The sequence below is a fragment of the Mauremys reevesii genome, linkage group 9 (genome assembly GCF_016161935.1).
Source record: "Mauremys reevesii isolate NIE-2019 linkage group 9, ASM1616193v1, whole genome shotgun sequence".
In the NCBI taxonomy this organism is placed as follows: Eukaryota; Metazoa; Chordata; order Testudines; family Geoemydidae; genus Mauremys; species Mauremys reevesii.
Window position 1 is genome coordinate 58837978 of NC_052631.1, and position 19359 is coordinate 58857336.

General features: G+C 49.0%; 1 protein-coding gene across 5 annotated transcripts in view; it reads left to right on the forward strand.

Annotated features, from left to right (window-relative positions):
- Nucleotides 1-19359, forward strand: part of PHKA1 (phosphorylase kinase regulatory subunit alpha 1) — a 77960-nt gene that overhangs the window by 35740 nt on the left and 22861 nt on the right. For all 5 annotated transcript variants that reach the window (XM_039487312.1, XM_039487313.1, XM_039487315.1 and 2 more), the window contains exons 15-18: nucleotides 3286-3395; nucleotides 5467-5611; nucleotides 16158-16236; nucleotides 17948-18123. In XM_039487312.1, the coding sequence (XP_039343246.1) occupies nucleotides 3286-3395; nucleotides 5467-5611; nucleotides 16158-16236; nucleotides 17948-18123 (510 nt within the window). The remainder of the gene's footprint in view (nucleotides 1-3285; nucleotides 3396-5466; nucleotides 5612-16157; nucleotides 16237-17947; nucleotides 18124-19359) is intronic.

Consider the following 19359-nt stretch of genomic DNA (forward strand, 5'->3'; position numbering starts at 1 on the left):
AGATGCTGTGGTGCTGGGCTCCTGCATGCAGACCTCCAATGGGCTCCGTACCCTCTGACTGTCCAGGCAGCTTTCATGGGGTGAAAGTCTGACAAGGGGCATGGAGGGTGAAAGGTCAGTTGGAGTCTGAACTCCTTTGTCATCTAGATAAGGCAGGGGTACATGTATCCCTGGGGATACGCAGAGCTCTGCCAGGAGGTACATCAACTCATCTAGATATTTATCTAGTTTTGCAACAGGCTACAGGAAAAGCATGAGCAAAGTCAGTACAAACTAACATTTCATACAGACAATGACTTGTTTATGCTGCTTTATATAGTTTACACTAAAATATAAGTACAATATTTATATTCTGATTGATTTATTTTATAATTACATGGCAAAAATGAGAGTCAGCAGTTTGTCAGTAACCCTCTGCTGAGATAGTCTTTTGTATTTTAGGTCTGATTTTGTAAACAAGTAGTTTTCAAGTGAAGTGAAACTTGGGGTACATAAGACAATCAGACTCCTGAAAAGGGTAGAGTCAGCTGGAAAGGTTGAGAGCCACTGAGATAAGGGAACACTTCAAAAAGACAGGAGCCCTGTTATCATCCAAAGCCCTTGACCTATCCTCTCTTCCTATGGCCAGTTGAATGCAGGCGAGGGAGGTCTGAATTAATACTGAGACTCCTTCCCTCCTCCTCTGGAGACTGCTCACTCTTCAGCAGTCCCCTCTTGTGTTGCTTGCTTGATCTCTAGAAGGGACCTGTTTTGAACCAGATGCTGGGTGTTGTGAAGGGATTGCCTGGGGAAGGGAGACCTCTCAAGTCCTATCCCAACCTTTTGCTTTGTGTAGCTCCAGCCAGTACTGCTCCTGAAAGCCCTGTGGAGCGCATTGCTAGCACAGCCTTCAGCTTCTTGAAAATCTGCCTATAATGGGTCACAGAGACCCCCTTGGGATTGTCACCTGATGTACTGAAATTACCTCTGAGCTCGTTTTCCCTGCCAGCTTGGGACTTCAAGAACCCTGTTTTATTGAGCCAAACATGCTAGCCTGCTGTAACACAGACCCAGAGTCTGGTCCAGGCCCCCAAAGCTGCAGACTAAACTGAAAACATCTGAGCAGGTTACCTGTCTCCAGCACTCAGACACCCAGTTCCCAATGGGATCCAAACCCCAAATAAATCAGTTTTACTCTGTATAAAGCTTATACAGGGTAAACTCATAAATTGTTTGCCCTCTATAAATATATGCACAGCTGTTTGCTCCCCCAGGTATTAATCACTTACTGTGGGTTTATTAATAAACAGAAGTGATTTTTATTAAGTATAAAAAGTAAGATTTAATTGGTCTCAAGTAATAGAACAACGTAAGTCACCAAGCAAAATAAAGCAAAAACATGCAAGTCTAAGCCTAATACACTGAGAAACTGATTACAGGTAATATCTCACTCTCAAAGATGTTCCAATAAGCTTCTTTCACAGCTCCTTCAAAGTCTGGGCCCAATCCTTTCTCCTGGTACAGTCTGTGTTAGTTCCAGCAGACATCTCAGGTGGTAAGCAGGGGTTTTCTCATGAGTGGCAGCCTCTTTTTGTCCTGCTCCCCTCCCCTTACAGCTTTGACACAAGGCGAGAATCTTTTGTCTGTGCTTGTCCCCACCCCTGCCTCATCAATGGAAAAAGTACAAGAATTAAGATGGATTCCAGTATCATGTGACATGGTCACATGTCACTGTAAGACCCCTCTAGTCTCCATGCTTCCTGGGTTGGGCCACAGTACACAGGAAGTCATGCAGATAAATAAACCATTTACAACCAATTGTCCTAGTCAGTGGGAGCCATCAGCATTCTAAACCACCATTAATGGCCCACACTTTGCATAATTGCAATAGGACCTCAGAGTTATATTTTATATTTCTAGATTCAGATACAAGAATGATACATGCATACAAATAGGAGGAATATATTCAGTAGGTTATAACCTTTGTTATAGAATCATAGAATATTAGGGTTGGAAGAGATCTCAGGAGGTCATCTAGTCCAATCCCCTGCTCAAAGCAGAACCAATCCCCAACTAAATCATCCCAGCCAGGGCTTTGTCAAGACCGGCCTTAAAAACCTCAAAGGATGGAGAGTCTACCACCTCCATAGGTAACCCATTCCAGTCCTTCACCACCCTCCTAGTGAAATAGTGTTTCCTAACATCCAACCTAGACCTCCCCCACTGCAACTTGACCATTGCTTCTTGTTCTGTCATCTGTCACCACTGAGAACAGCCTAGTTCCATTCTCTTTGGAACCCCCCTTCAGGTAGCTGAGGATTTGATAGCAGCCTTCACTTCTACAGACTAAATAAGCCCAGTTCCCTCAGCCTCTTCTTGTAAGTCATGTACTGTTGCCCTCCGCTGGTTATGATATCTTACAAGAGACCTTTTGCATAAAGTATATTCCAGTTACATCAGTGACATTCATAAGCATATTTCCATAAAACACATGGAATGCAACATCACACTGCCTCCTTCCTCTGTTCTGAGAGCACATCTTCATTTACATATCGAATAGCTTCCCCACTGCATGTGTCTGCTCAGAGAGGTGGAAGCATGTCTGTGCACCCCATTGCCTGGGATTTGCTGCATGCTGGTGAGGAAAACCTTCATTCAGTGGTGCCAGTATATTAACAAGGGACTCAAACATCTTGGTACAAGCAGTGTGGGACCTAGGAGTTCAAAGGAGGGAGCATATGATTGTTCTAGCAGCTAGATTTCAATTAAGCTACAAATCCTCAGTTTCCCCTACAACGATAACAATAGAGCCTGATCCAGTGGGAGGGCTGTAAATGTTTTAACTCTCCAGTGCAAGAAGCTTGTTGGAACAGGGCATAATAATGAGTCCCCAGCTCTTATCTAGCACTTTTTCATAGCAGTATTGTCCCAATTTTACAGATGGAGAAACTGAGGCATAAAGCAGCCATGTGACTTGCCCAAGATCATCCAGGAGGCCAGATGCAGGAATAGAACCCAAATCTCCAGAGTCCCGGTCTAGTGTTCAGATGGGCTATAATGCCTAAGGTGCAGCATAGCACATCCAGAGTGGGGAGCTGTCCTCGGACCGAAGCGTTGTCCAAAAGTGACAAGATTATCATTATTGGAAACGCTCTTGCTCCAGATGTGTCTTGGATCAAGTGGGTTTCTTTGCAAGTGGACAGCCGTTAAGCCTGAGCCTTTTTGCTCAAATGTCCTGTCTTAGGTGTCCTCTCAGAGCATTTCAGTAACAGAGGCATTGACCTCTCCTCTTTCCACTTCTCACAGGTCGCAACAAGCGAATGAACCTGAGTGGACGACCCTTCCGGTACATGGGAGTCCTGGGCACATCCAAGCTCTACGACATCAGAAAGAACATCTTCACCTTTACACCCCAGGTAGGTGGCTGGGCAGTGTGGCAGCTGAGTTGTGTGTCATGGTAGTAGATGTGTATTGACCATGCTGTGTAAGCGGTGCAGCTCCAACCAGGTAAGTGCATGGCCTTTATGGCTCAAAGCACAGGCTTCTTTTTTAAAGGATACCGCAAACTGCTAAGTGTAGTTGTAGCCATGTGGATCCCAGGGTATTAGAAAGACAAGGTTGGGGAGGGAATGTCTTTTTACTGGACCAGCCTCTGTTGGTGAGAGCGACAAGATTTCAAGCCACACAGAGCTCTTCTTCTTAGTCTCTCTCACCAACAGAGGCTGGTCCAATAAAAGGCTGGTCCACCTATCTGGTACCTCAGAGGCACAAAGTCAGAGATGGGACCTGCCAATCTTGACCCAGTCCACAGAAACCTCTGTCAGTTTCTCCATAGCAGGTGCTTCAATGCTGTTTTTTTTTTAAGGAAGTGATCCATGGCAGCAGTCCAGGCCCTGCGTGGACCCTACCATAAAAGCAGTGTGTGCATAGGAAATGGAAGGAAATGTCTCTTTGCTCAGCCAGTCCTGGGAACAGCATGGCTACCTGTGATGCCATGGTGGTCAAGGCCCTGCAGCTGGATGTAGCAACAAAGCAGTTTGTGGAGAGCGCCTCACAAGAAGGGAAAGGGACCAGCTAGAGCCTCCTGGTTGGGGAAGCACTGGGTAGAAAGTGCTCCTGTAAGCAATTCTTCCTTTTCTTTACAAACAGGGAAGCCCTCTAGAGGCTGCTGTGAATAGGGAGAAATTAGGAAAAGGACCTTGACTGTGGCAAGCTGTAAAACCTGATTTTTAAAGACACTAAAATCTCTTGGTTTCCTCCTTTTTAAGAACACCAAGAGGGATTGGTAATAGAGCAGGGAAATTTCCACCTCCTAGGTCCCTGGTTCTAGCCCCGCCTAGGGGTGCAATGATCAAAAGCCAGGGTGCAGCAGGCTGCCCCATGGCTCCTATATGCAGAGAGTAGGTAGGCAATTAAAATCTACCAACTGTCCCCCAGACTGGCAGGCTTGACAGAGAACCTGAGGGCTGTGTGGGCAGAGGCAAGTCGTACTCTTGCTGCAGCAGGTGACTTCTCTGCATCAGGGCTGTGCACACTGGAGAGGCTGTGAAGCCTGCACCATCTGCAGCTCTGTAGACAAATGGAGGCTGTCAGCCCAGCCTAAAATCCACAGGCTGTCAGGAGAAAACAGAGCAGTCAGAGCTCCAGTCACCAAGATGATACAGCAGCTACGCTTGTGTCTCTTGGGCTGATGACTTGTGTTTATGGGTGGTGTGAAGGTAAGTGGGGAGAGAAGCAGACTGTGTGGGAATGAAGTGACCCCCCCCCCCAATTGCCACCCCCATAAGGGCATTCATCTAACAGCGATTTAACTGAGTCTGTGTATGCAGCACCTGCTGTTAAATGCCTTGCTACAGAAATGTTGAAATCTGGTCTGTCTCTTTATTGATGTGTGCTTTGTCACTAAAGTAGCTGCTAGAAATGCAGTGGAAGGGCACTTCCTCTCACAGCAGGATGCTGCTCAGCAGTGCCCATTGCTCTTCTCTCCAGAAGTGTCACTGCCACAGATTCCCTGGTTAATTACTCTGTGACTGTGAGCAGGTTCCCACCCCTGTATGACAGCATTAGCACCTTCCCACACCTGCCTATCAGCTGGAGAGCTGGCAGCCATGCCTAAAGCAGGAGTCTTGAATCTGGGGTTGTCAGTCTCCAGGCAGGTTATGTAGAAAGGATTTCCAGTGGGACCTAGCAGCCAAGAACTAGCTTCTCCCATACAGCCTCTGTGATTCTCCAGTATTGCCTGTCTTGGCACTCATGCAGCCTACAGCACATGCCACCTGTAAGACCCCTAAATCCTGCAGATGCCCCAGAACAAATCCATGGCAATGGACTGACCCACTTGCTGTGCTGTTGCAGAAGCCCTTTCTAGCTTTGCTCCTTTGTCCCATGAATGGTCCACTTCTCACCTCTCCCTGTGCTGCAGTAGCAGTCTGAGTCCTTGTGGCTTTCATCCTCTCACGCTCACCTTTGCTCCTGTGTCCCCTGCAGTTCATTGATCAGCAGCAGTTCTACTTGGCCTTGGACAACAAGATGATCGTGGAGATGCTGCGGACAGACCTCTCCTACCTGTGCAGCCGCTGGAGGATGACTGGACGGCCGACAATCACCTTCCCCATCTCGCAAACCATGCTTGGTAAAAGCCCTCTGGCCTGTCTCTCTGCGTATCCAGAAAGGCAAAGTCAATGCATCCCTTAAACACAGCGTAGCCTCTTGGCCCCAGCACCTAGCAGAGCTGCACTAAGAAGTTCTGTGGAGCTGGTCCAAAGGCCCCAGCTGATCAATGGGAAGGAGGCAGAGCTGTGCTGTCATGCTCTGAGCTGTTGTAACAAAGCGGCCTTTGTTGGGGCACAACTGAGAGTATCAATTCAGGACAAATTGCTTAGAGCAGGGCAGTCACAGCCCAAGGCTGGGGGTCCTTTACTACTAAGGCACGCCAAACCAGCCAGAGAGCACTTTGGTTTTACCCCACTGGCTAACCAGAAGTCATATAAGCAATTCCCTCAGACACTCCAGTTTCCCAGTATCACCACCAGCACCACTTTGTATGGGGATGAATGGTTATGAAAACCAATACCCCAGTAAAAGAAAAAAGGTCCTCCTGATCCCAAAGGACCAAGCCCCAGACCCAGCTCAATATACCAGTCAGATCTTACCCACAAATCATGCTGTTGCCCATCCTTTAGAATCTAAGGTTTATTCATCAAAAGAAAGAAATATAGATGAGTTAAAATTGGTTAAATGGAATCAAATACATACAACAATTGCAAAGTTCTTAGTTCAGGCTTGTTTCAGGCTTGATGGGATTACTGCTGATTTAAACCAGTCAAGTCTCTGGAGTACAAACATCCCAGCTTGGATGGGTTGCTCAGTCCTTTGTTCAGAGCTTCAGTTTCAAGCACAGTTCCTGCAGAGGTCAGAAGCAGAACTGAAGACAAAACGGAGAAGATGCAGCTGCCCTTTATAATCTCTTGCCATGCGGCCCGTACTTCCTTTGTTTCAAACATAAGCTGCCCAGCACATGGCTTGGAAGCCTTAGAGCTCTCTCCATAGGCATGTCCCTGCATGCCTTGGTGAGTCACAAGGTGTATCTGCCTTCTCTCAGTGAGTCAGTTGTATAGCTGATGATCCTTTATCTGGCCTGCTTGATGGCCCATTTTGCTGATGCCAAACTGTCTGGGGTGTCACCCAGAAACATAGCACAAATTTGAAATACATACTGTGACAGACCCAGGCCAGTGAAGTTCAGGAGTCTGGTAGAGGGCAAATATACTGGTCACTGGCTGAGTAGTTTTCTGTTCCCTGAGTGACCAGAGCAGGGGCTGCACTAGAGTAATCAGGAACCTGCTAGAACCAATTAAGGCAGACAGGCTGATTAGAACACCTGCAGCCAATCAAGGCAGGCTAATCAGGGCACCTGGGTTTAAAAAGGAGCTCACTCCAGTCAGGGAGGGGGAAGCTAGAGGAGAGGAAGTGCGTGTGAGAAGCTGGGAGCAAGAAGCACAAGGAGCTGAGAGTGAGAGGGTGTGCTGCTGGAGGACTAAGGGTATGCCTACACTACAAGAGTAGTTCGATTCAACTTAAAGTCGATTCCACAAATTCAACTTACGAAGTCGAATTTGTGTATCCACACTAAGGACACTAATTCGACTTTGTGAGTTCACACTAACGGGGCAAGCGTCGACTTTGGAAGCGGTGCACTGTGGGCAGCTATCCCACAGTTTCCGCAGTCCCCGCTGCCCATTGGAATGCTGGGTAGAGCCCCCAATGCCTGCTGGGGGGGGAAAATGTGTCGAGGGTGGTTTTGGCTAACTGTCGTCATTGAACCGTCACTCCCGCCCTCCCCTCCTGAAAGCGCCGGCGGGCAATCTGTTCGCGCACTTTTCTGGTCAGTGACAGCGCGGATGCCACAGCACTGCGAGCATGGAGCCTGCTGCAGTTATGGCCGTTGTCAACTCCTCGCATCTTATCGTCCACCTCTTCCACAGTCAGCTGCTGAGAAATCGGGCTACTTTTCAATGGTGCTGCAAGCACTGGTGGACCATAGGGGACGTTTTACCAACATCAACGTCGGGTGGCCGGGCAAGGTTCATGACGCGCGTGTTTTCAGGAACTCTGGTCTGTTTAGACGCCTGCAGGAAGGTAGTTTCTTCCCGGACCACAAAATAACTGTTGGGGATGTGCAGATGCCTATAGCGATCCTCGGGGACCCAGCCTACCCGCTAATGCCCTGCCTCATGAAGCCCTATACAGGCGCCTTGGACACTGACAAGGAACTCTTCAACTACTGGCTGAGCAAGTGCAGAATGGTGGTGGAGTGTGTTTTCGGACGTCTCAAGGGGAGATGGCGAAGCTTACTGACTGGCTCGGATCTCAGCGAAACCAATATCCCCATTGTTATTGCAGCTTGCTGTGTGCTCCACAATCTCTGTGAGAGCAAGGGGGAGACCTTTATGGCGGGATGGGAGGTTGAGGCAAATCGCCTGGCTGCTGATTACGCTCAGCCTGACACCCGTGCAATTAGAAGAGCCCAGCGGGAAGCGCTGTGCATCTGGGAGGCTTTGAAACCTAGGTTCCTCAGCGAGCAGCGTGACCTGTGACTGTTCAGTTTCTTTACAGAGAAGCTGAACCTGCCCCTATTTCTTTACCCAGTTACTGTTGACTATCCTCTGCAGTTACATACCCCGTTCACCCCGTTTCCCTCACTTCCAACACACGTGTAAAAATAAAATACATGTTCCATTGTTACTTAACAAAGGTTTCTTTATTAATGACTTTGCGTTAAAAGGGTTGAAACTGGGACGCAGACTGTGCTGGGTAGGGTGTGCGGTAATGTAAAGACCACCTCTAAACTTGAGGAATGACAGGCTCCTGCTCCTAGAGCGGTCTGCAGTGCCGGACTGATTGTTTCAACGGAGCCTGCCATCCCTCCTTTTTGGGACTCTGTGTGCGGGGGCTATGTGACCTTGTGGCGGAGGAGGACGGATACAGATTCCTCTGCTGCGTGGCTCTGTGGTCCAGGACAAGGACCGCTGCATAAGATCTGTAACCGCCCTCCCCCGCTACAAAGTCACGTACCCCCCCCACCCACACAGAACCTGCAAACCACCTCCCATACTGATCAGGGTGCCTACTGACTGCACCGTGTGTGTGACCTGCTGCTGATCCTGCCCCCGTGTCTGTACCCTGGTAAAGGTGACTGTCCTATGCAATTACCAACCACCCTTCCCCACCCCTCCCTTCAACCACAGTCTTCTGTAAAAAAAACATGAGGGAAACAGTAATTAACAGCAAAGTATTTTTAATAATTAACTAGACAGGGGATGAAACTGGGATTGGGGCTTGGGTGAGTCAGCAAGGGAAGGACTTCTCAAAATTTAGGGTATGAGAGCTTTTGGGTACTTGAGCACTCTGCTGGGGTGCAGTGACAGTTTTCACGGCCCCTGGCGCCCCTCCTTCTGGTTATTTTGGGTGGGGAGATATGGGACTTTGTGGCAGGGGAGGGCAGTTGCAGATACACTGCAGGGGGACTCTGTCCTCCTGCCTGCGGTCCTGCAGAACATCCACAAGGCGCCGGAGCGTGTCCGTTTGCTCCCTCATTAGTCCAAGCAGCGTTTGAGTCGCCTGCTTGTCTTCCTCACGCCACCTCTCCTCCCGTTCGCTGTGTGAGCGCTGGTACAGAGAGAGGGTCTCCCTCCACTGGCTCTGCTGGTCCACCTCGGCTCGGGAGCAGCCCATAAGTTCAGCGAACATCTCGTCCCGTGTCTTTTTCTTTTGCCGCCTAATCTTTGCCAGCCTCTGTGAGGGGGATGCTGTGGCAGGTCTGGAGACAGTCGAAGCTGTATGATGGGGAAAAAGGGAGTGAATTCCTTGCAAAGATACATTTCTGCGAACAATGAACACAGTCTAGTCTGTCTCTGTGAACAAGACCATGCACAGCACCTGTCTCGTGCGCACTCCTGCTCCAGGCAATCCGGAAAGCATAAACTCTGCCCCTGTTCCACCCCATCGCAGTCTCCCCCGACCCTTGGAATTCTGGGTTGAGATCCCAGTGCCCGATGGGTCAAAAATCATTGTCGCGGGTGGTTCTGGGTGAATGTCGTCAGTCATTCCTTCCTCCGGGAAAGCAACGGCAGACAATCATTTTGAGCCCGTTTTCCCTGGATTACCCTGGCAGATGCCATAGCGTGGCAACCATGGAGCCTGTTTTGCCTTTTATCACTGTCACCGTATGTGTACTAGATGCCACGGACAGAGGCGATTCAGCAGCGCTACACAGCAGCATTCCTTTGCTTTTGCATGACAGCAGAGATGGTTATCAGCCATATTGTACCATGCCATTGTAAATTGGCAATGTGATGACGGTTACCAGTCCTACTGCACTATACCTTCTGCTGCTGTCATAGGTGCCCCTGGCCGAGATCAGCCGGGGGCGCAAAAGACAAAACTGGGAATGACTCCCCGAGTCAATCCCTCCTTTATGGTATCTAAAAATAGAATCAGTCCTGCCTAGAATATGGGGCAAGTGTACTAGGGTTGCAGTGTATCAGAGAACTAAAGAGCACAGCCGCTCCATGTCAGATCATGCAGGAATGATGAGCTGCATGCCATTCACAGGGGATGCCCCTGCAACAACCCCACCTGTTGCTTCCCTCCTCCCCCAGCCTTCCTGGGCTACCGTTGCAGTGTCCCCCCATTTGTGTGCTGAAGTAATAAAGAATGCAGGAATAAGAAACAGTGACTTGTTAGTGAAATGAAATGAGGGGAAGGCAGCCTCCAGCTGCTATGATAGTCCAGACAGGACATTAAGCAGTGTGGGGGAGAGGAGACCAGCATCCTGCTGCTATGATAGTCCAGGCAGAACAGAATCTTTTCTTTACACATGAAGGGCGGGGGCTGATGGAGCTCAGCCCCCTGTTGCTATGATGAAGACGGTTAGCAGGCCGTCTACTTATGGGCTGATGACGAGGACGGATAGCAGTCCTACTGCACTACACCATCTGCCACAAGGCTGATGATGAGGACGGATACCAGTCATATTGCACCGTCAGCCACCCATGAGGCGGTGGGGGGAGGATGCTACAGTACAGTGCCGCAGCATCGCGTCTACCAGCAGCATTCAGTACACGTAGGGTGACATTTAAAAGAGTCGAGACGATTTTTTTTCTTTTCCTTCTGGGGGCGGAGGGTGGGGGTACATTGATGAGCTATGCCCTGAACCACCGCGGACAATGTGTTTGACCGTACAGGTATTGGGAGCTCAGCCAAGAATGCAAATGCTTTTCAGAGACTGCAGGAACTGTGGGATAGCTTGCGTCCTCAGTCCCCCCTTCCTCCCTCCATGAGTGTCCATTTGATTCTTTGGCTTTCCATTACGCTTGTCACGCAGCAGTGTGCTGAGTCTCTGCTACGCCGTCTGTCTGGAGATTTTTAAAAAATACTTTGGACCAGGCGTAACATTACAGTAATTCCCCTAATTAGATGCAGGAGTCGCCAAGCGAGATCACCCTGAGGAGGGTTACTGAAGGAGATAGAAAGCGCATGCTGCGTGAAAGCCAGCACAAACCAGGCCTATGCTGCCATGCTCGTGGAGGCAGTACTCCCAGAATACCTCATGAAAGCCTGGCGCGGAAAAGTGTGCTACCACGGAGCACCCAATAAGGCAGCTCTCCCCAAGAACCTCCTGCGGAGGCTTTTCGATTACCTCCAGGAGAGCTTCGTGGAGATCTCCCAAGAGGATTTCTGTTCTATCCCCATATATGTAGACCTCCTTTTCACATAGTTCAGATTCCTGTTACATTAATAATAAAAGTTTACATGTTTAAAGCACTTACCGACTGATCCTTCCCCTGATTCAGGGTCCGGGGTAACTGCTGGGGAGGGTTGGTAGGAGATCTCCGTGAGGGTGATGAAGAGATCTTGGCTGTCGGGGAAACCAGCGTTGTAAGCGCTGTTGCCTGCCTCGTCCTCTACAAACCCTTCCTCATCTTCCCCGTCCGCGAACATCGCCGAGGAACTGGCCGTCAACACTATCCCATCGTCGGAGTCCACGGTCACTGGTGGGGCAGTTGTGGCAGACCCACCGAGAATGGCATGCAGTGCCTCGTAGAAGTGGCATGTCTGGGGCTGGGCTCCGGAGCGTCCGTTTGCCACTTTGGTCTTCTGGTAGCCTTGTCTCGGGTCCTTGATGTTCACGCGGCACTGCGTTGCATCCCGGCTGTATCCTCTGTCTCTCATGGCTTTGGAGACCTTCTCGTAGGTCTTTGCATTCCGTTTTTTGGAGCGCAGCTCCGAAAGCACAGACTCCTCGCCCCACGCACCGATCAGATCCAAGACTTCCTGGTCAGTCCATGCTGGGGCCCTCTTTCTATTCAGAGATTGCATGGACTCCTCTGCTGGAGAGCTCTGCATCGTTGCCGGTGCTGCTGAGCTCGCCCCGATGTCCAACCAGGAAATGAGATTCAAACTGGCCAGACAGGAAAAGGAATTCAAATTTTCCCGGGGCTTTTCCTGTGTGGCTGGTCAGAACATCCAAGCTCGGACTGCTGTCCAGAGCGTCAACAGAGTGGTGCACTGTGGGATAGCTCCTGGAGCTACTAAGGTCGATTTCCGTCCACACCTAGCCTAATTCGACATAGCCATGTCGAATTTGGCGCTACTCCCCTTATCGGGAGGAGTACAGAATTCGAACTAAAGAGCCCTCTAGGTCGAACTAATTAGCTTCCTGGTGTGGACGGGTGCATTGTTAAGTCGAATTAACGCTGCTAAATTCGACATAAACTCCTAGTGTAGACCAGGCCTAAGGAGTACAAGCATTATCAGACACCAGGAGGAAGGTCCTGTGGTGAGGATAAAGAAGGTGTTTGGAGGAGGCTATGAGGAAGTAGCCCAGGGAGTTGTAGCTGTCATGAAGCCGTTACAGGAGGCACTATAGACAGCTACAATCCACAGGGCTCTGGGCTGGAACCCAGAGTAGAGGGCGGGCCCGGGTTCCCCCCAAACCTCCCAACTCCTGATCAGACACAGGATAAGTTGACCCAGACTGTGGGGAAGATCACTGAGGTGAGCAAATCTGCCAAATAAGCGCAGGACCCACCAAGGTAGAGGAGGAATTTTGTCACAATACATACAATTCATAATACAAAGGGGATACAAACATATAAACAAGATGATCATGTCTGGCAAATTATAACATTTTTGCAGATATCTTGCATGGCATATCTGGCTGATTACTTTGTGGGTGTTACCCCAGGAGCCAACATTTGAAACGGGTATAGGGCCAATACTTATGACTTAAAATACAAAAATTATACATGCATACAGTTAGCATAATCATAACCCTTCATAGATACCTTACTTGACCTCCTTTGTATAAGATTTGGTGCAACTTCTGTTAGTCTATAAGGTGCCACAGGACACTCTGTTGCTTTTTTTATAGGACCTTGGTTGTAACAATGATCTATACGGTCGTCGTTCATGTCAATAATGTCACACCTGTGAAGAGCTTGCCTTGCTGTGGAAGGCACTGCATCATGAGGGAAGGGTCAGACTGGACACCATTGGGGCTGAGAGCTCAACTCGCAGTTGCCTCGGAATGCAGATCTTTGCTAAAGAGGCTGCATTGTGCAAAATTGGCAAAACATCAGTGTTAGATGCCTCCCTCCCCGCCTGTAGGAAGTGCCTGTGCCTTGAGACATCACAGGTATCTCCAGAGTCCATGCTAGCCTAGAGCTCTGCTGTTGGCTTGAGCTGGTTGAATTTTGATGAATGAAACACTACTTTGTAGAAAAAACTGCCTCATCTAGGACATCATAATTTGCAACAATTTCCATCTGAATTTTCATTTCTGTTTTTCCACTTCCCTCCCCTCCACCTTCCTCCATCACTTAAAAAAGAAAAAGTTTGTTAAATGGTTGTGAAGGAAAAAGAACCAATAAAATATTGGCAAAGTGAGCAGTGGCTCCCTCCAAGCCCGGAAACAAGGAGCAGAACCGGTCTTCCCTGGCCAGTCAGCCCTGCTGTTGGCCCTCCATGGAGAGGGGGACTTTCCTCATCCTGCCCCTCTCATTTTTCACTGTTGCCCCAGTCTATTTTAAGCCCAGTCTGGGTATTTCTAATGTGCTCCTTGCTGTGGCATCCTATTGTTCTCCCTGCAGTTCCCCTGCACTCTAGTACCTGGGGATGATATTTCATTCCCCTGCCTGCAGCAGCCCTGTCCCTGGAAGCCCTCGAGTTGGGCTGGCTGTGCTTGCAGCCCAGGCCCTGTCAGTATAAATCCTAAGTGCTTAGGATGGGTTTGTTTTGCCTGCCCATGGCAGTCTGGCTGGGATTCCCCTATGAGACTGGCATCTGGGAAAGACTTTATATCCTGCCTACTCAGCATCTGTTTCCTTTTTGAAGACTGGCTGCCCTTGTTTCCTTCCCATATGGACATTCCTCCCTGATCTCCTCCAGCCTGTCAGGTGCATAAGTGGCCTGTGACGTTACAGGGAGGTTGTTTGATCACAAGGTAACTCTGGAACAAAGGCACTCCCTTGAGACAGCTGAGATTTGGCTAGAGGACAGCTCACCTGTGCTGAAGGCATTCCTGTTCCAGGGTGTGATCCCTTTCATTGCCACGTTTGGCAGAGGAACTTGCCCCTCATGACCTGTTTCCAGCTTGGTTCTGTAGTGAGACCTCTTGGCTTGGGGAAAGTGGAGGGAGCCCCATTGCTTGGCACAACTTAAATAATCAGCCTGGACAGAACCCAAGTCCACGCATGCTAGGAAACAATCCTGCACTGGAGAGAGAGAGGTTCTACTGGGTCATGGGTCCCTTTGATCTAAGGAGGGGATGAACCATTTCCTGAGGCTGGGTGGAGTCACTTTTGCTCTCACCCACTCTCTGTTAATTTCTCTCTTTCTCTGCTGTTGATGACCAAGCTCATTCCCATCACTCAGTCCTTTAATGAGAGGCTTTCTGGCTATCCTCTTGGAGGTCTCTCTAGAAGAGCAGCTGGGAAGATGACTTGGTGCAAAAAAAAAAAAAAAAAAAAAAGCCCTTTGGAAGCCTGTAGTTCTGTAGAAGAACTAGGATTGGATCAGCCAAGTGTCCTGGCTTCAATGCCACCTGCTTCAGAGGGCGTGCAAGAAAACTTGACAGACAACTATAGAATAACCTGCGATAACTGCAGTGCCTTCCTAGCCTTAGTGATTGGTTAATGCTGAGAAGCATAAGGGCTTACATCCTCATCATCCATCTATGGAAACATCTAACCCTTTTGTTTGAATCCCGCTAAGCTCTTGGCCTCTGTATCTAGTGGCAATGAGTTCTATATGTTATGCATTGTGTAAAAAGGTATTTTCTTTTATTGCCCTTAAATTTGCTGCCTTTGAATTAAATTGACTATCCCTTTGTCCCTCTTTTAGGGGAAAAGGTGACTAAGAGCATTTCCGTCTCTCTGTCCCACTCTGTATAACTCTCTCATGTCTCCTCACTGCAGTAGTCAATCCAGCTGACTCACGCTGGTGTCTAGTCTTTGAGCAACAGTATACACTGTCTGTTACAGTTCAAATGACCATTGTTCTCCTAACATGATTAGGAAACCTCTGGTCACTTTTAGAGGTACCTAATCAACCTTGTTACACCTCCTAATGAGGTACCTCAATTATGGAGACTGCCTGTTGGGCAGAAGGACTGATCTCCTTGCCCTTACTAACTCTCTGTCTCTTTCACTATGTATCTTGCCACTGCATGGGTGGTAAGCTGCAGTGCGTTGACTATCACTCTGAGCCCCACACGAGGGTATAGGCCAGGCCTAGCACAGCACACAGCTGCTTATGCCTGGGACTCCCAAGAAGTCCTGGCTGGGTGTGTCTTGGATGTTAAATTACCTTGTTACTGCTTGGTGCTTCAGTGGAAGGCAGCCTGCTAAAGAGCAAAGGGGAGCCTCTTGAGGCCTGGTCTATGCTACAAAATAAGACTGTGACCTGACCTAAACTAGAGTTAGGTTGACGTAAAGCAGCTTGCATTGATCTACGTGCCATACTGCATGTACGTGCCCTACTACACTGACATCATAACTCCACCTCCTCAAGCGGTGTAGGGCTTATGTTGATGTCATTAGGACGACACAGTGTCAGCTCCATTGGGTGTTGGCTGTCATTCTTGTCAATTTCAGGGTTTTGTGCTGGAGCTGTGAAATTGACAAAGTCCGCCTCACAGCTCGGGCTGTCTCCCTGGGATGGATGGGGGGCTGCCCAGGGAGGAGCTGTGCATGGAGCTGAGAGCCCAGGCTCTCAGTGCTCCCACCTGCCACCCCTCTTAAGAAGGTAGAAGCGCTCCTGGTGAGGATGTGCAACAATGACTGACGGAGGGTAGTGTGGATGTGAGCTGGGCTGTAATTTGACCTAGCATAGGCTGATTGATTGATTTAAGTTTATAGTGTAGCCATGCCCTGTGTCCCAACACAACAGCTAGGTCTTTGGGTGACCAGAGAAGCCATATTTTAGAATAAAAGGGAGGCGGGGAAAAGTCTGTGTGTTGGGCATGCAGGAAGGGGCCTCACAGAGTTGTGTCCTTCCAGTGGTTGGAGAGAATAATAAATGTTATAAAACAAAATGCCCTGTCTGGATTGCAGAGAGATTCTAAATGAATGTGTCTCCCTTGAGTCATTCTCATGGCCGGTATCTCTCTGTGACAGATGAAACTGGAACCAGCATCCACCCGACGGTGCTGGCAATGCTGAGGAAGCTGCAAGATGGGTATTTTGGTGGGGCAAGGTAAGCAAGAGCTACTGTTGCCATAGCGTGTACCCACCGGCTGATGGGTACAAGGACTGTGTGAAGCAGGGTTTGAAGGAATGCTCCTGTAGCAAAGCATTGCCAGCCAGCTCTGATCTGAGCAGATGCAGTCTCAGCTTAATAAACGCCCAGCAATCTCCCCGCATGGTGACATGTTTGAGCATTCCTACTTGGTAGTAACCTTGTCCCTCAGTCCCCACTCTGGGGTAATCCAAGGCCTTTAAAGCCCTAGGGGCAAAGTGGTCGGGTTTGGCATACCTTTCAGCTCAAAGAGAGGCCCTATTTTACCCTGTTCAGCTTGGGACGCGGTGGGGAGGAGGAGTGCTACTCCTACCCATGGGCAGAAGAGGTCCCAGAGAAGGGGATTTGAAGTGCTTTGCAACAGGAGGTGTTTTTACTTAACCTTCAGTTACAAAGTCTGCACAGAGACATAAACCAACACATCAGCTGGGAACCTGCAAAGTACTGCGCAGTCTTGCCCCAGATCACAGTGCCATGAGCTAACCCTACAAACCCTTATTCCCATTCCTAGTGTCCAATACTTTGATATTGCAGTGGTGGGTGTTTTATAAATAGCAGAGGTAGATATCAATGGGACTGCATTGCATCGGGGAGGAGGCACTATACATGGGGGTGAATAGTTTCAGGGGTTGGATTCGTATACTGCAGAAAAGAAAAATTCTCTAAATTTTCCCTTTGGTCCCTGAGTGACCTACGGGACCTGCCCTCTGTTCCCACCCCATGTCTGGTCCCATAGTCCAGTTTTGGCCATGTCTGGGTGCTTTGTCCCCCTCTAGTGGCTGGATCAAAGAGGTGTATAAGTCTACTACAGTCATTGAGCTACCAGAGCTGGGTCTTAGCTCAGGCAGGAGAGAGCTGTACATCTAGGTCCAGAGGTCCCAAGTTTCACCCCTACTGCCAACAACCCACCAAGAGGCATTACGTTACCTGGTTCATGTTGATTTGCAAGGTGATTTCAGGTAGACCCTCAGGCATTCCTCCCTCTTTCTGAAGTTCCAATTCCTAGCTGGAGGGGGTGGCTGTGGCACAAATGCTGCCTCAGCAGTGTGCCATGTAATAGAGGTTTAAAGAGACATTCACATTCTTAGAGCCTCTTCCTCTTTCCAGCTAACTTGGCATCTGTTTTTGTGTAGTGTTCTGACCTCCCAATAACTCTGTCCATCAATCTCTGTCCCATTCTGCTTTGGTGGCTGTGGATATCTTTCTCCAGTGGCCTTTCTTCTGATTCTCCCTCTCCCGCCCCTGAATTTCTAAGCAGAAGTAAGCATGGCTCCCTATGCTTGTTTGCATCCCCCTTGCTTAGCTGGGTCACTGTCAGGCGCAAAAAAAAATGCAGTACTGGATGGGTTTTCATTTATTGCTTCTCCAGGCCTGCAGAGGGCGCTCCTGATAAAGGTTAAAGCCATTAAAGGTTTGGCTCTTAAGAGATCTAAGGTCAAATCACACTTGATGGTCACAGTATTGCACAATATCTCCATTGAGGGCTGTAGTGGTCTAGGGCTCGCTGAGCAGTCTGACGTTCCAGCCAGTAGCGGGCAGTGCGTGTGGACACCATGCTAGCCAGTACGCTACAGTTCCATTGGCCCCACTGGGTCCTCAGCCTGATGCAAAGCTAGCAGAACAAGCCCATGGCACTTCTGATCTGACCTCTTCTCTCTGTCTCACCCAGGACCCAAACGGGTAAGTTGTCTGAGTTCCTGACAACTTCGTGTTGCACGCACCTCAGCTTCATGGATCCCGGGCCAGAGGGTAAGCTCTATGCCGATGATTACGGGCTCAGCATTGACAGCTACAGTGAGCTCAATCCCGAGGAGTGGCTGCATGGCTTTCAATTAGCAGATGATGGTAAGGAGGAAGGGGTTGGTGACCTTGGTGTGCTGGAATAGGCTGTGCTCAGGAGTGCTCTGCTTATCAATAAACCAATTAACTCTGAGGCCCTCAGCAGGGAGCCTCAGTAACTTATTTAGTGTACTTGGATTTCCACCTTGGTTTTGTTCTCCCTTGACCCCCCACCAATTAACTGTCTCTCTAACATGACTGTGATGTTAGGAGGATTGAGGGCTGGGTGGATCACTGGCCTGGACATTGAGTCTCTGCTTTTGTGGGTGTGGCAGGCAAAAGCCAAGAACAAGGGGAGGAAGTTCTGATTGGAAGCTAAGGAATTTGACTTTCTGCTTTAGGCCCAGTGCCGGGAAAATACAGAGGGTGATGTTGCACATTAGCATCTGAATTGCAAAGAACCTACAAAGGACCTGTTTAAAATCCTGGGATATCTTTAGGAAGAGATGGTACATGTCTGCATCCAGTTAGCTACATTAAATAGTCTGGAAGGAAGGCTTTAAGAACTGATGAAAGTGAACGTTTTCTAGCTCCATGTGGAGTCCAAGGTGTCAGTTTTAGGGGAAAATTTGAGAGACTTTAGGTCTTAAGTACTTTTGCTGAGTCAGGGCTCTGGTCTCTTGGGCTGTATGTCCTGATATGGAGCCAGGTGAGAGCAATCTGTTGCCCTGTTACAGAAACCACCCTGGCCCTAAAGGCAAAGGGTATCCTCCCAGGTTGGGCCACTATAGCTGGCTGAAGTTGGTTGTTTCCTCTCCCGTGATGTTGTCTTTGATCTCCTGTTTGCAAAGATCTCTCATAACCAAGTGTCTGTCCCAATCCCTTTCCTTAACTCTCCTCTATTCTCTTGACTCATCCCCTAACCCATTTAGACCATTAACTGCCTGTAACCAGCTTGCTATTGCATCTCCACCCTCACTCCCAGATAGCTGGTATCCCTGCTCTGGACTTGGCATAAGGTTTTCCTTTTAAGTTCTCCTTTTGCCTCTTTTTGGTGCATATGCTGCTAATCTAGATTTCCTTTTGCTGTGATGCCTGCATTTTATAGGCAAGGTGCCTGTGTCTGTGCCTGTATGCAGCAGCTGTAGGGCTAAGCTGTAGCCTCTGCTCTGGCCAAATGTGCTCTTTTAACTGGAACCTCCTTGAGGCAGCAGAAAAGACGAGTGCTTCTGAAGCTTCCCAGATATCAAGGCTACAGTTCAGTTGCCTTCTGCAGCATCTCATAGCCCCACATAAGATGAT